The sequence below is a fragment of the Puma concolor genome, chromosome B2 (genome assembly GCF_028749965.1).
Source record: "Puma concolor isolate L17-30 chromosome B2, mPumCon1.1.hap2, whole genome shotgun sequence".
NCBI classification, from domain to species: Eukaryota; Metazoa; Chordata; class Mammalia; order Carnivora; family Felidae; genus Puma; species Puma concolor.
In genome coordinates, this window is record NC_141671.1 from 153,515,700 (window position 1) to 153,529,762 (window position 14,063).

The following is a 14,063-nucleotide window of genomic DNA, read 5'->3' on the forward strand; positions in this document are numbered from 1 at the left end:
AAAAATACCACAATAGCTAAAATTAAATAGACTCACAAAACAAGGCTGCCGCAGAGTAGGCAAGAATGTGAACGGCGCCCACTCTGGAAAGCTCACGAGCGGGTACTGAGGCTGAGCACGTGGCCGCCCCACTCCCACCCTCCATCCCCCCACTGGTCCAGCAGCCCTGCCCCCATCTGCTTGCTCAGGAGAACCAGGAACGCATCACCACCAGACCTTTCCAGAAGTGGCTTTATTCACGATCGCCAAACTGATACACCAGAGGCTCCTTGGCTGACACAACAGAAAAGCTCTCCATCACATAAAGGAGTGGCTGCTGCAACACGTAATGGCACAGACAAAGGTCCCGTGGCCATGGAGTTCTGGAAACGACTGACCCCGGGACGCTCTTTGCTCACAGGTGTGGACGCGGGGACTGACTGGGAAAGGCATGTGGAAGGTCCCAGTGAAGGGAAGTCCTGCATCTGCAGGCAGCGTGGGTCACACAAGCGTGCACCTGTCCACACTCACAGACCCGCAGTCTGGATCTCAGTGAGTGTGACCACAGTACCTCTGTGGGAGGAACAGAGTCAGCCGTCCAACATGACTCAGAGCACATGCTTATTTAACACAATTGTAGATAAACCGTCAACACTGACTGCGTTCACCTTCAATCTTTCCTTTTTAATTCTTATTCAAAAAATATTTTAGTTTTGATTAAAAATATGAAAGTAATGTCTCCCAAAGAAGACATCCAGGTGACCAACCGACACATGAAAAGATGCTCAACGCCACTCCTCATCAGGGAAATACAACTCAAAGCCACACTGAGATACCACCTCGCACCGGTCAGAGTGGCTGAAGTGAACAAATCAGGGGGCTATAGCTGCTGGCGAGGATGTGGAGAAACGGGAACCCTCTTGCACTGCTGGTGGGAATGCACACTGGTGCAGCCGCTCTGGGAAACAGTGTGGAGGTTTCTCAAAAATTAAAAATAGATCTACCCTACGACCCAGCAACAGTGCTACTAGGAATTCACCCAAGCGATACAGGTGTGCTGTCTCAAAGGGGAACATGCACCCCAATGTTTATAGCAGCACTTTCAACAATAGCCTAAGCATGGAAAGAGCCCAAATGTCCATCGATGGATGAATGGATAAAGAAGATGTGGTTTATATATACAATGGAATACTACTTGGCAATGAGAAAGAATGCAATCTGGCCATTTGCAGCAGCATGGATGGAACTGGAGGGTATTAGGCTGAGTGAAATCAGTCAGTCAGAGAAAGACAGATATCATATGTTTTCACTCATACGTGGAATTTGAGAAACTTAACAGAAGACCATGGGGGATGGGAAGGGGACAAAATAGTTACAAACAAAGAAGGAGGCAAACCATAAGAGACTCTTAAATAAAGGGAACAATCTGAGGGTCGATAAGGGAGCAGGGGTTGGGTGGCACGGAAATGGGTGATGGACATTGAGGAAGGCACTTGTTAGGATGAGCACTGGGTGTTGCATGTAAGTGATGAATCATGGGAATCTACTCCCGAAGCCAAGACTACACTGTATACACCGTATGTTAGCTAACTTGAGAATAAATTATTTTTTTCATTTTTTTAAATACTTATTTATTTTTGAGAGAGACAGAATACAAGCGGGGGAGGGGCAGAGAGAGGGAGACACAGAATCTGAAGCAGGCTCCAGGCTTCCAGCTGTCAGCACAGAGCCAGACACGGGGCTCGAACTCACGAACCTGAGATCATAACCTGAGCTGAAGCCGGATGCTCAACTGACTGAGCCCCCCAGGCACCCAACAAAAAATTATTTATAAAAAAATACCGAAGTATAGAAAATTGCTTTCTCTATCTTGCCTTCCCCTTCACATACTTAAAAAAAAATGGTCAGGATGAGGATTAGTAATAAAACGGAGACTGTTTTCATTGCCATGTTCTATACTGCACGATATTTTAGACTTGAATATGCACTGACCGTGTAAAATCTGACAGATGCCTCTTTCACTGTTCCCAGGAGCCCTGATGTCTGTAAGACCCTGTTCACTTCAAGATATTCTTACAATTTGTAAAAAGTAAGAGGGTGTTGTGTAAATCACGTCATCATATTCCCCACATAATTGGAGACATTCTGGGTTCAAGCAAGTGTGACCTTCATTTCATTAGAAAGTGCTCTAAATTGGGGCGCCTGGGTGGCGCAGTCGGTTGAGCGTCCGACTTCAGCCAGGTCACGATCTCACGGTCCGGGAGTTCGAGCCCCGCGTCGGGCTCTGGGCTGATGGCTCAGAGCCTGGAGCCTGTTTCCGATTCTGTGTCTCCCTCTCTCTCTGCCCCTCCCCCGTTCATGCTCTGTCTCTCTCTGTCCCAAAAATAAATAAACGTTGAAAAAAAAAATTTTTTTTAAATATAAAAAAAAATAAAAAAAAGAAAGTGCTCTAAATTCAATTTTCCTCTTGACTTTACCATCTCCTATAAATGAGTAGGACTCAACTGAAGAGTCCCGCATTTAAGGCAGGGTAACTAGCGATTTTTGAGCACATCTGAACTTGGAATTTTCTCACTGCTGTTCACCCTGGGACGCGGGTGCTGTCTGTCCCTGGCTGGGCAGGAGGCAGGCAGGTGCACCGCTGTACTCAGAAATAAGCCTTGGGTCCCAGCCGAATCCTTGCTACTGAATGACACACGTGGGTCTTCTGGGCAAAATGGGTGGAAGCCAGAGGCTACAACCCAGGAGACGAATGTCTGCAGGCTGAGCGGTCTCAGAAGGGTGGCCAGGACACCAGCTCCCAGTAACTTAATGCAGAATCTCTCCCGGCGTGACCTGAGGCCCGCCCGTCCCCAAACTCCGAACCTCAGATGATCTTGTGGAAGTTCACGCTTCTAGCATCTTCCACGCATCTGCGGAAACAGAAGGTCTAGGACGGGGCCAAAACGTCTTGATTTCCAGAAGCACTTACTAGACCTTTAGGTAAACTCATTTTGCTTACCACAATTTCCCAGCACAAGTGGAAATGGATGCAGTATTCGTCCAGAGCATGTGAGCCATAAATCCACAGCCGCGCAGGCTGTTCCTCCGGACCACCGCTGGCGAGAGGGAAGTCGCCCTCCCTCGACTCGAGTCCTGGAGTCAATGCTGCCACGGATGGTGCGCTCTGCCCATCATTTGTGAAGCACGCGGACTCCAAGGCGCCCTCCCTGTGCCGGGGGAGCCCCGACAGGCCGACCGCCTCGTGGCTCCGCCTCCTTCCCTTCCCCCCAACAACTCCGGGGAGCAGCCAGAACTTGAAACCAACGCCTTATATACATTTGTGCTTCCTCTTCTTGATTTATTCCTCCCATAGGTTAAGCCTGCATTGCCGCGAAGGATCGGTTTCTGGTACAATATTTTGGCTTTTCTAGAAAATTACTTGAATATGAAAATAAGCAATGTGACAAAAGCAGGCTTCCTATTCCTCTAGGCTGTGTTACATTTAAATTTATGGCTTGGCTGTTGACTTTGCTAGAATCTGCAGAACGTTTTCTGAAAGGAAGGTACTTGGACTGTTAGGTTCTTCAGAATGAAATTAGCTTTCAGGATGTGGGCTTGATGAGATGGTCAGGAAACATCTGAGAATGATATATGTTTCAGAACTAGAACGTTGTATATGAAAACAAATTTGAAAGCACTCAATGGCTAAAAAAAAAAAGTGTTATTCCCACATTAATAAAAATAGAATACATATTGCCTTCCATAGAATAAAAATAAGCAACTGTTTTGAAATCTTGATTTAGAAGTCACTTCTGGTGCACAAATCCAGAGTGAAAAACATTCCTCGTGCCCGGGGCCTCCCTGCAGAGGAGGACATAGGCTCCGCTCTCACTTCTGCCCACGAAGGTCCCACGCACTCTGGTCCCGCCTCCCTCCGGGGCCCCTTCCCGGCCCTCCCTTGGTGGCACCGTGGCTCCCGTGCCTGTGCTCACACAGTGCCGTGGGGGCGCCGTGCCGGGCGCACCGAGGAGCTAAAGTCCGTTTGTTGGAGCCCAAATCCTACCGCTCACCACTGAGCTCACACAGGCCAGCTTCTCTGTGCTGCAGTTTCCTTACCCGCCTGCTCCATGAATGATTAAGTGTCCGCTTCCTAAGGATGTGATTAAATAAAGCACGTGGAATGCTGACTGTCACAGAGTAAATACCTGTCAAGTACAAGTAAATGCTTACACTGAACTCAAACCTTTTTTTTTTTTTTTGGCTCCTGGTAGAAATTAGACTTGGGTGCGTGGCCAAGAAAGAAAATTCTAAGTAAAATCCACTCCAGCCATCTGCACGGAGGCTGGCGCGCAACCTGGCGGCAAAGCGCGCTGGCTCCAGAGACAAAAGGAAAACTGGACTTGACACCCGGTTTGAATCCAGAAAAAGGCGGGCTGGACCCTGGCTGCGCACACGGCCTTGGCCAGCGCACCCTGGGCCCTCCGGCACCCGTCCGGTGCACACAGGGTCACGAAGTCTGCTTCACGCTGTACTGTGTCACATCTGTGCGCATGTTCCACAAACGCACGCTTTATACAACACAAAATAAAGACCATGTCTACCAAGATCCAAAAACTACCACACGCGCACACAGATCCCACATCGTCCCGATCCTCTCAGTGGAGAAGACAGCGATTTGACAATCACAGAGATCGTAAAATTCAACCACCTAATTTTACAGATAAAATCAAGGCTCAAAACGTTTCCTGTGGAATCACGTGTCAAATATACAGGATTCATCGTTATCATTTAAATCTCTTCAGGAGATAACTAACTGCGGAAACAAAATTAATAGTAACACGTGGAGTCTATGATGTTGGAAAGTAAAATGTGCCACACGGATAGCATGAAGACCTAGACGGGAGAAACAGACGCTTACTGTCTGTCATAAGGTTCCCACACTGCGGTGGCAGCAGGTGACAGTGGAGGCCCACGGTCCCAATGAAAGATACGTGCTAAAACCTCAGCTTGCGAGTGACACTTCCGCGAGCGTTCCACAAGACAAGCAAACGTTCCTGATAAATCTAACCTGATAAACGAGCGATGTCTTGCAATATGAGTCGTACCTGACGCCAAACATCACATGATCACAGCTGAGCTGATGGTGCTTCTGTCTCTTCTCTCGCTGTGGGACAGTGGGTGATCGTCCCCCACACCCGGATGCTCGGTCTCAGGCCACCGGGTCTGGCAGAAATCGGTGATTTTTCGGAACGTGGGAAGGCGCCCGCAACTGGCACTAGTGTGTTTTTTGTCACTTCGAGGCACCTGTGAAGAGTCCTTTGCTTTTCCGGACAAGAGTGAGCTTAGGAGCACTTTGCCTCATTCTGCGTCAGGCTTCCCGCAGACACAGACCCTTTCCTCTGCTGCCTTACTGCCGCTTACGTTAAATACCGTAGATGACAAGAGTTTATTCATACTGTACTGAGTCAACATCCGTGTGAGTGTATACAGTGGCCCCCGTGCAGAAAAACGTGGAAAAGAAAGGCGGTAGGAAGGAGATGCTTACTGTGGAAGTTGAGACGGAAATCACCGAGAAGTACGAACGAGGTACGCGAGCGGCCGAAATTGCAAGAGTTTACAAGACGTCTACGTCTGCGTCTCGTCTGCAGAGGAGGAGGAGGAAAGGGCGGGGGAGTCCCTCACTTCAAATGAGGTTAGGGAGATGTGTAAAATGTGGGAAACGGTGCAAAATATTGTAGAAAAGCACCACCCGAATACGGCTGTAGCAGTGAGAGTGATGGATCTGTTTAACGACGATGCAATGTCACATTTCTGCGAAATCCTCAAAAGGAGGCAAAAGCAAACGTCACCCGGTAGGTTCCTTGTTAAAGTTGTGGGAAAAGAAAAAGATTCCGTTGAGCCAACAGACGGCAGTGATTCCGTGAGTGATAGTGAGAGTCGTCCTACACAGTAACCCTCCTCTCTCTTGTCTTCCTCGCACCAGCCACAAAGGTTTTCAAAGGGAAGTGCAGGTTAATTCGTTTTTCTTTATATTTTGTATTTTCTTATTCTTTTGTATTATATTACAGTATAATCATTTTTATCCAAATATTTTTGGGTTGTGGAACAAATCATCTGAGTTTCCATCATTTCTTATGGGGAAATTCGCTTTGATATGCAATTGCTTTGCATCACAAGCATGTTTCTGGAACGAATTAAGCTCGCAAACCACAGTTTTACTGTATATAAGTGGCACAGCAATCTCAAATGAACAAAACAAGGAGTTACAAAAGCCAGAAAAAGTGAAGAAGTAGCTGTACAAAAGTATCTAACTGAACCAAAAGGAGGCAGGGAAAAGGAACTGAGTATCAAATGGGCAAATATAAAAAAGGTAAAGCAAGATGAGAGGCTTAAACATGATCTTATCAATAATCTTATCAAATGGACTAGTCTAAACACTGATTAAAAGGCAGAGAGAGTCAAATTGGTTAAGAGAGTAAAACAATCTAAATACCACCTATAAGAAATGCACCTCAGCAATCCTTATCAAAATAACACCGGCATTCTTTGCAGAGCTAGAACAAGCAATCCTAAAATGTCTATGGAACCAGAAAAGACCCCAAATAGCCAAAGCAATCTTGAAAAAGAAAACCAAAGCAGGAGGCATCACAATCCCAGACCTCAAGCTATACTACAAAGTTGTAATCATCAAGACAGTATGGTACTGGCCCAAGAACAGACACTCAGATCAATGGAATAGAATAGAGAACCCAGAAATGGACCCACAAACGTATGGGCAACTAATCTTTGACAAAGCAGGAAAGAATATCCAATGGAATAAAGACAGTCTCTTCAGCAAGTGGTGCTGGGAAAACTGGACAGCAACATGCAGAAGAATGAACCTGACCATCTTCTTACACCAGACACAAAAATAAACTCAAAATGGATGAAAGACGTAAATGTAAGACAGGAAGCCATCAAAATCCTCAAGGAGAAAGCAGGCAAAAACCTCTTTCTCCTGGCCATAGCAACTTCTTACTCAACACATGTCTGGAGGCAAGGGAAACAAAAGCAAACATGAACTATTGGGACCTCATCAAGATAAAAAGCTTCTGCACGCTGAAGGGAACAATCAACAAAACTAAAAGGCAACCGATGCAATGGGAGAAGATATTTGCAAACAACATATCAGATAAAGGGTTAGTACCCAAAATCTATAGAGAACTCAATGCCCAAAAAACAAATAATCCAGTGAAGAAATGGGCAACAGACATGAATAGACACTTCTCCAAAGAAGACATCTAGATGGCCAAACAACACATGAAAAAACACTCAACATCACTCATCATCAGGAAAATACAAATCAAACCCACAATGAGATACCACCTCACACCTGTCAGAATGGCTAACAACAATTCAGGCAACAACAGATGTTGGCGAGGACGCGGAGAAAGAGGTTCTCTTTTGCATTGTTGGTGGCGATGCAAGTTGGTACAGCCACTCTGGAAAACAGTGTGGAGGGTCCTCAAAAAATTAAAAATAGAACTATGCTATGACCAAGCAACTGCACTACTAGGTATTTATCCAAAAGATACAGGAGTGCTGACTCGAAGGGACATATGCACCCCAATGTTTATAGCAGCACTATCGACAATAGCCAAAGTATGAAAGAACCCAAATGTCCATTGGCTGATGAATGGATAAAGAAGATGTGGTATCTGTATACAGTGGAGTATTACTCGGCAATCAAAAAGAATGAAATGTTGCCATTTGCAGCTACATGGATGAAATTGGAGGGTATTGTGCTAAGTGAAATTAGTAAGAGAGAGACAAATATCATATGACTTCACTCATATGAGTGAAGATATGAAGATATGACTTTAAGATACAAAATAGATGAACATAAGGGAAGGGAAGCAAAAATAATATAAAAACAGGGAGGGGGACAAAACAGAAGAGAGCTCTTAAATATAGAGAACAGAGGGTGCCAGAGGGATTGTGGGGGGGGGATGGGCTAAATGGGGGAGGAGCATTAAGGAATCTACTCCTGAAATCATTGTTGCTAACTAACAACTAACTAACTAACGTGGATGTAAACTAAAAAATAAATTATAAAAAAAAAAAAAAAGAAAAAATTGCACTTCAAATAAGGGACCCACACAGGTTAGAAAAAAAGAATAGAGAAAATACTATCCTAACACTAATCAAAAGAGAACTGGAGCGGCTATCTTCACCCCAAAGTGTATTTCAAAGCAAGTAAAGAAAGAGACCATTTCCTGAAAGTGAAGGGGTCCGTTCACCAAGAGAACATAATCCTAACAAAGGAGCTTCAAAACACCCTAAACAACATCTGTGGGCATCAGAGGGAGTAAGAAGTTCTAGACAGAGGCATGCACACCAGTCTTACCAGCTGATGAAGACACAGTCGGCAAGGACACAGGACGTGAAACACACACGGCAGTCCCCTGGCCAGGCGGATGTCCGCAGCACAATCTTCCCCCAACAGCAGACACAGACCGTGAAACCAAGTTCGGTGGCTTCAGGCCACACCACGTATGTTCTCTGACCACATGTTGTTAAAGTGGAAACCAATAAAGAAAGATGGGGGGCAAGTCCCCACATACCTGGAAACAGAGAAGCACGCGCAGAGAACCCGCAGACCAGCAAGGAAGTCAAAGGAGAAGCTGGAAGATGTCCTGAGCTAAATGGGGGCGTGGGGGTGCGCCCAGAGTGGGGCTGGAGGGGAGCACATGGCACCCCACCTTCCACTGTCACCTGTGAGGTACAGGCAGGCCTAGGACACGTCCTGCGAGAAAAATTAAGTTAAACTTGTCACTTCCGTTGGTCACAGCAAACCTCCTACCACTGCAGACTTTCCTTAAAGGCCACGGGAAGGAATAACTCGGCGCCCAGGTTCTCATTCTTCTCTACATCAAAACCAACAGGAAAAATGAGCATTTCTAAACTGCGCAAAAAAACCAGGCTTTCTGATTATTGAACTCACCTGAAATTCAATATTCTCTCAAGTTAAATCGAAATTAGACCTCTTTGTGTCAATCTGCAAAAGCATCTTGAAAGCAAAATGGAAGAGACCGTCCCTCCCACGGCTGAGTGCTGGTAACGGGTCAGGTCTGCGGGGAAAAGGGAGGTTCCTGAGCAGCTGGCGGTGAGAGGACGGCAGGCGGCGGTAGCACTCCTCCATCAGCCACCGCACCGACCGCGAGGCCGAGAGGAACCTGTGCGTCTCAGCCTCGAGCCTCTGCTCAGATAAACGTGAGTCAAGGAAACAGCATGATCCCTGGAGTCCAGCGCCCGGCCCCGACTTTTACTAGACGCGGCACGTAACTTAGCACAAGGTGTTGCAGTGCACATCCCGGGCAATGTCTCCTAGCGGACTTTCCCCCACGGGAAGCAGAGACAATAATAACCAACCACTCACTTTCACTGTGACTATCAGATCAACCTAATAAGCAGGTTCCTCCCACATACGCAAGTTGGTGAACATCACTATTTTAGGTGTACCATCTGGTCCTGACCCTAAAACCTTCTTCACTTATCTTTCCTCTCTATAAATTCCTATCTAAGAAGCCAAATTGGAGAAACGGTTTCTAAAAAGGACAGTTGGGTTTCCGTTTGGAGAATTCAGAACGTACGGGAGCTGAATTTGGTAACACCACCACCCATGTCTGTGCCTGCAGGAACAGCTGCACAAGTGTGTGCCATTCAATTAACCATCACCGGAGATGTCCTCGGGTTCTCTCTAAATGTGTCTCCTTATGGAGTTTTCCGGGTTGAACCAGAACCGTGGGAGGAGCCCTGAGTGGGGCTGAGACCCATTTCCCAATAACCACCGACTAAAGCAGTCAGATTGAGAAGCGAGTCTGGGTCCTCACGAGCTCCCCTTGGAGCCGGGCCGCACGCAAGGGCGGAGCAGTGGGAGGAGACCCCCCCCCCCCCCACCCCTGCTCAGCCTCATGGTTTAGAATCATCAGGACACCGGGCTGGGTGGCTGTCAGTTAAGCATCCAACTCTTTGATTTCAGCCCAGATCATGATCTCACGGTTCACGAGATCAAGCCCCGCATCAGGCTCTGTGCTGACCACACGGAGCCCGCTTGGGATTCCGTCTCCCTCCCTCTCTGCCCCTCCCCCTCTTGTGCTCTTTCTCTCTCTCTCTCTCAAAATAAAATAAATGAACTTTAAAAAATAAAGAAGTAATAAATAAAAAGTTCAAATGCTGCTGACAAAGAGAAAAATTTTCTCATTTTTCTTCACTAAAAAGTTACAAATCTAAATCGATTCATATTTCAAATTGGAATCAGATATTTTAATATATCAAAACCTTAAAACACTACAAACACCTAAAACATTAATTATTCTCAGATATATTCCTAAGTTCATGGAAAACTATTAACGCCGTGAGCTTGAAACACCTCATCTCCATACGAATTCCAACCACTGGAGACACCAGTGGGGTTACCGTTCCAGGGGAGCCGGGAGTCCCTTTGACAGGGGTTTGTGACTCTGAGGTCCAGGTAATAATATCTTTTCCTACTTCTTCTGCCTCGTTTGCCAGCAGCTCATTTCTTCCTCATCTTGGTTGGATTTTGCTTGCACTCAGCCCTCCGCAGACAGGTCACCGTCTTCCCAGGTCTCTGAGAAAACGTGTGACGTCATTCCATTGGGTGTCTTTCGCTCACACCTGATTGCTTGTGGTCTCCTTCGGCTCCACCACCTGATTAAGTGCTATTTACTTCGCATCCACTTTTCCAGTCTGTTGGGGCCATGATGCACCTGCATGGATCCAGTGTATCTCTTGAGGTTCCTTCTGGCTTCGTGATCAAAGTCAAGACCACAAAGAAGCCACAGGCACCATTCATAGAGAATCTGGGGAGGAGCAAAGCCTTCGCCAGGAGTCTGACCGGATAGTCGAAAACTGAACAAGGGCAAACACAGGAACTAAAACGGAAGAGGAGAGCAGAGATATCACCCCAGATGAGGGCTCTAGACCACCGAACATGCAGAGAGAAAGCATAGGTCAGAGACAGTGCGACCTCTCAACCACTTTGTGGTGTCTTGAGTGAGGACACAAGAAGGCCCATGGTGCATATTTGATACTTCCTTGTCCAGAAATACGTTTAGTAAATCTTAAAATTGTCCTTATGGAACATATTTTGACTCACTCTCAACTAATCCCTTTTGTTCATCTTAAAGTTATGAAATCAACAAAAAAGACACAAGTGTTAAAGTTATGTGCAGACACATACGGGATTAGCCAACGCTTAACTCACTGAAACAACGCCGCGTATAAAAAGTAACGTCTTCCAAGTAACGTCTCCCTTCTTTTAGATGGAAGTGACCATAAACATCACCGTGGCAGCATACGTGAGCAGCTGTGCTCAAGGCCCTGAAATGACACTGTATCCGATGTGTCTTTCCAGTAACATCTTTGTCCACCGAGATACAGGTATTGTAAATTTATGTGCAGAGGCCAGTAGAAATAGATTTACATTAAAGTCATTAAAACTATGCTGTTCACAAAAAAAAAGTTGGGAAACCGCTCTTCATGAGATAGAATACTTTCACCAGGAGCAGGGTCCCCACGGCTCGCCCCTCACCTCCCTCAGCAAAGGTCACTTCACACCAGCCGCAGGGGCAGGTTATTCGCAGATGGGGATTTACAGGGATGTAGCGTAATCTTACTTCTGAACTTACGAATCCAAACTGATAAAACAATCACAAACTTTTAGTCAATTTAAAAACCAAGGAAAATAACCCCTTCCCAGATACACTTAGGTTATTTTTCCTCAGCAGAACTTAAAGTTAGGTGACCTATTTGAAACATGCAGATTTAAATTTCTTCCTCATATGCTTAGGAAATAAAATTTTCTGAAAGGTTTGACAAAAGGTGACTTGGGAAGAATACCAGGTATTTTAAAGTTCCTAAAAGTAACAGTATTTTCTGTGTACTTTTATTTGTGTGATGATCCACACTGATTAATCCTACTGACCTCACTATAATCGTTGTTTTAATAATTAAAGCGAATGGCACTTGCTCAGCTCCTAACGCTACCAAACTAACAGCCTGGCAGAAAAAGAGACCTGTTCATCCAGGCGTCCTTCCACAGTCAACAGTCAGAATTCCTTAAAAAATGACAACACATCAGAAAGAAAGGTAAGCAAACCAACTGTCAGGAGACACAGCGACCAACAGAACTAGACTCAGAAATGACCCAGATATTGGCACAGTCAGGCAGGAACTTAAATCTGACAATAATAAGTTAAAGATCCTACTGTAATTCCATCAGAAAGATAAATCTTTGAAGAGAAAAAATTTTCTGGCCTAGAATAATTAGAACAAATCCAGGTTCCGTACCTGAAAGAGAAAACAACAAAGTAAAAAGCAAAACCGAATCTACAAAACACACTGTAAATACAGAGGGCAATATGGCAATTTTAAATTAAAAGCTGGATCAGTCAGGAAGCAAAACGTTGGGCCCACAGATCAAGACATGAAGGATATAAACAAGCCATTTAGAAATGAAAGAAAACCCTCAACTAATTAACAGCATATGGAACAACACACAACCCTCACAGTGTCCAAAGGAAGGCGAGTTAAAATGATGAGCTACTGTGTCTTCGTAGCGAACTTAACAAAGGTAATGAAAGCGCTCGTATTCGGACCGGTAAGGACGCGAACAGCGGGGAACATTTTGAAATCCCGTTCTCCTAGGTCACACCTGCCGCTTCTGCGCACCGGAACCATCCCCACGACGATACGACCCCACGCAACATCGTCCAACTGAAACTCTGCAGGTACTCGGAGCAGCTCCTCACTCAGTTATGCCAAAAGGCATTTCCGGGCCAATACCGAATTCTCAAAGCAGCCGGCATCCCCCCGTGGACAGGTGCCGACGCCAGCCCGCCCCGCCCCACGCGCCTCTAACCCTGCTTCTGTCTTCTGCTCTCTTCCCTCCCGGCCGCCCGGCCGTCTCACCAGCGCAACGTCAAAGGATTCAGAAAGGAATCCAACGACTTCGAAAAACACACCGGAGAGATTCAGAATGGGTAACGACAGCACGGATTACCCACCAGAAAGGCCAGGACCGACGGTATCTGCAGCGTGGCCTGATTACGTAGGGGGTGAGCGAATCATGACCACATGAGCAGAAAACGTTCCAACCGGAGCGCCTGCGGCAGGGGGCCACCGGCCACATCAGGGTTACCGCTGGGACGAGGCGCGCGAGGACCTCAGCGGCACGGGGTGGGGGCTCTGTGGTCAGTGACGTGACCGGCCTCGCGCGTCCGGTCCTCGACATTCAGTGTCACCAGGAGCCAGACGTGCCCGAGAGTCTAGGTTGCCCCTGAAGGCAGCAGTGTGCCGCGGGGAGGGCGGGGGCGGTCCACCTTCGTTCACACACACACACACACACACACACACACGCACGCACGCACACACCAGCCGGACCCACGAAATCGCACGCCGACGTGATTCTCTGAATCCACATCCCCGTACGCTCACGTTACCAAGCGTTACCAGTCTTCACATACAAACCCCTCCACAATTTAATACAAGACCACACACTCTTTCCGTGTGATTGACGTGAGGCTGATGTAATTTTGTTTTCATGTCTCCTCCTAGTTAGGCCGATCTCTTTAAATGCTGTGGTCCTCCTCCTGCTCCCAATTCTTTTTATGAGAAATTCCAAAACCGTTTTCTCACCTGCCCTGGGACTCGGCCCGCCCGCGTTCCCCGCAGCTCGGCTCCCAGCAGGCGAACGGGATGACACAGGCCGCCACGCGGAAGAACACGCCCTGCGCCTTCCCTTTCTCCCCCAGCAAAGGTCTGGTTCCCACGTCTGTCTCCCTGCACGTGACGAACACTGCCGTGTCACCTTCAGCGTTCCAGGGTTTCACCAAACACAGGCCAACACAGGAAACACGCCGGAAGCCGCGTCCGGAGTAGACGCGCCCCGCCCACACGAGCAGGCCGTACCTGGGGGGCTGACGGGCTGAAGGCCACGCCAGCGACGGTGTCCGTGTGTCCGGCCAGTCTGTGAGAAAATGTGCTCGAGCCCATTTCATACACGTACGCCTGCAAGACAGACAGACAGACGGGGCTCC

The 14,063-nt window shown here is 47.1% G+C and overlaps 1 protein-coding gene across 1 annotated transcript in view; it reads right to left on the reverse strand.

Moving 5' to 3' along the window:
• The window catches only part of WDR27 (WD repeat domain 27), a 153,693-nt gene that overhangs the window by 65,367 nt on the left and 74,263 nt on the right, over positions 1-14,063 (reverse strand). Inside the window, 2 exon segments of the mRNA XM_086708337.1 lie at positions 13,663-13,806; positions 13,936-14,034. Of these exon segments, the coding sequence (XP_086564463.1) occupies positions 13,663-13,806; positions 13,936-14,034 (243 nt within the window).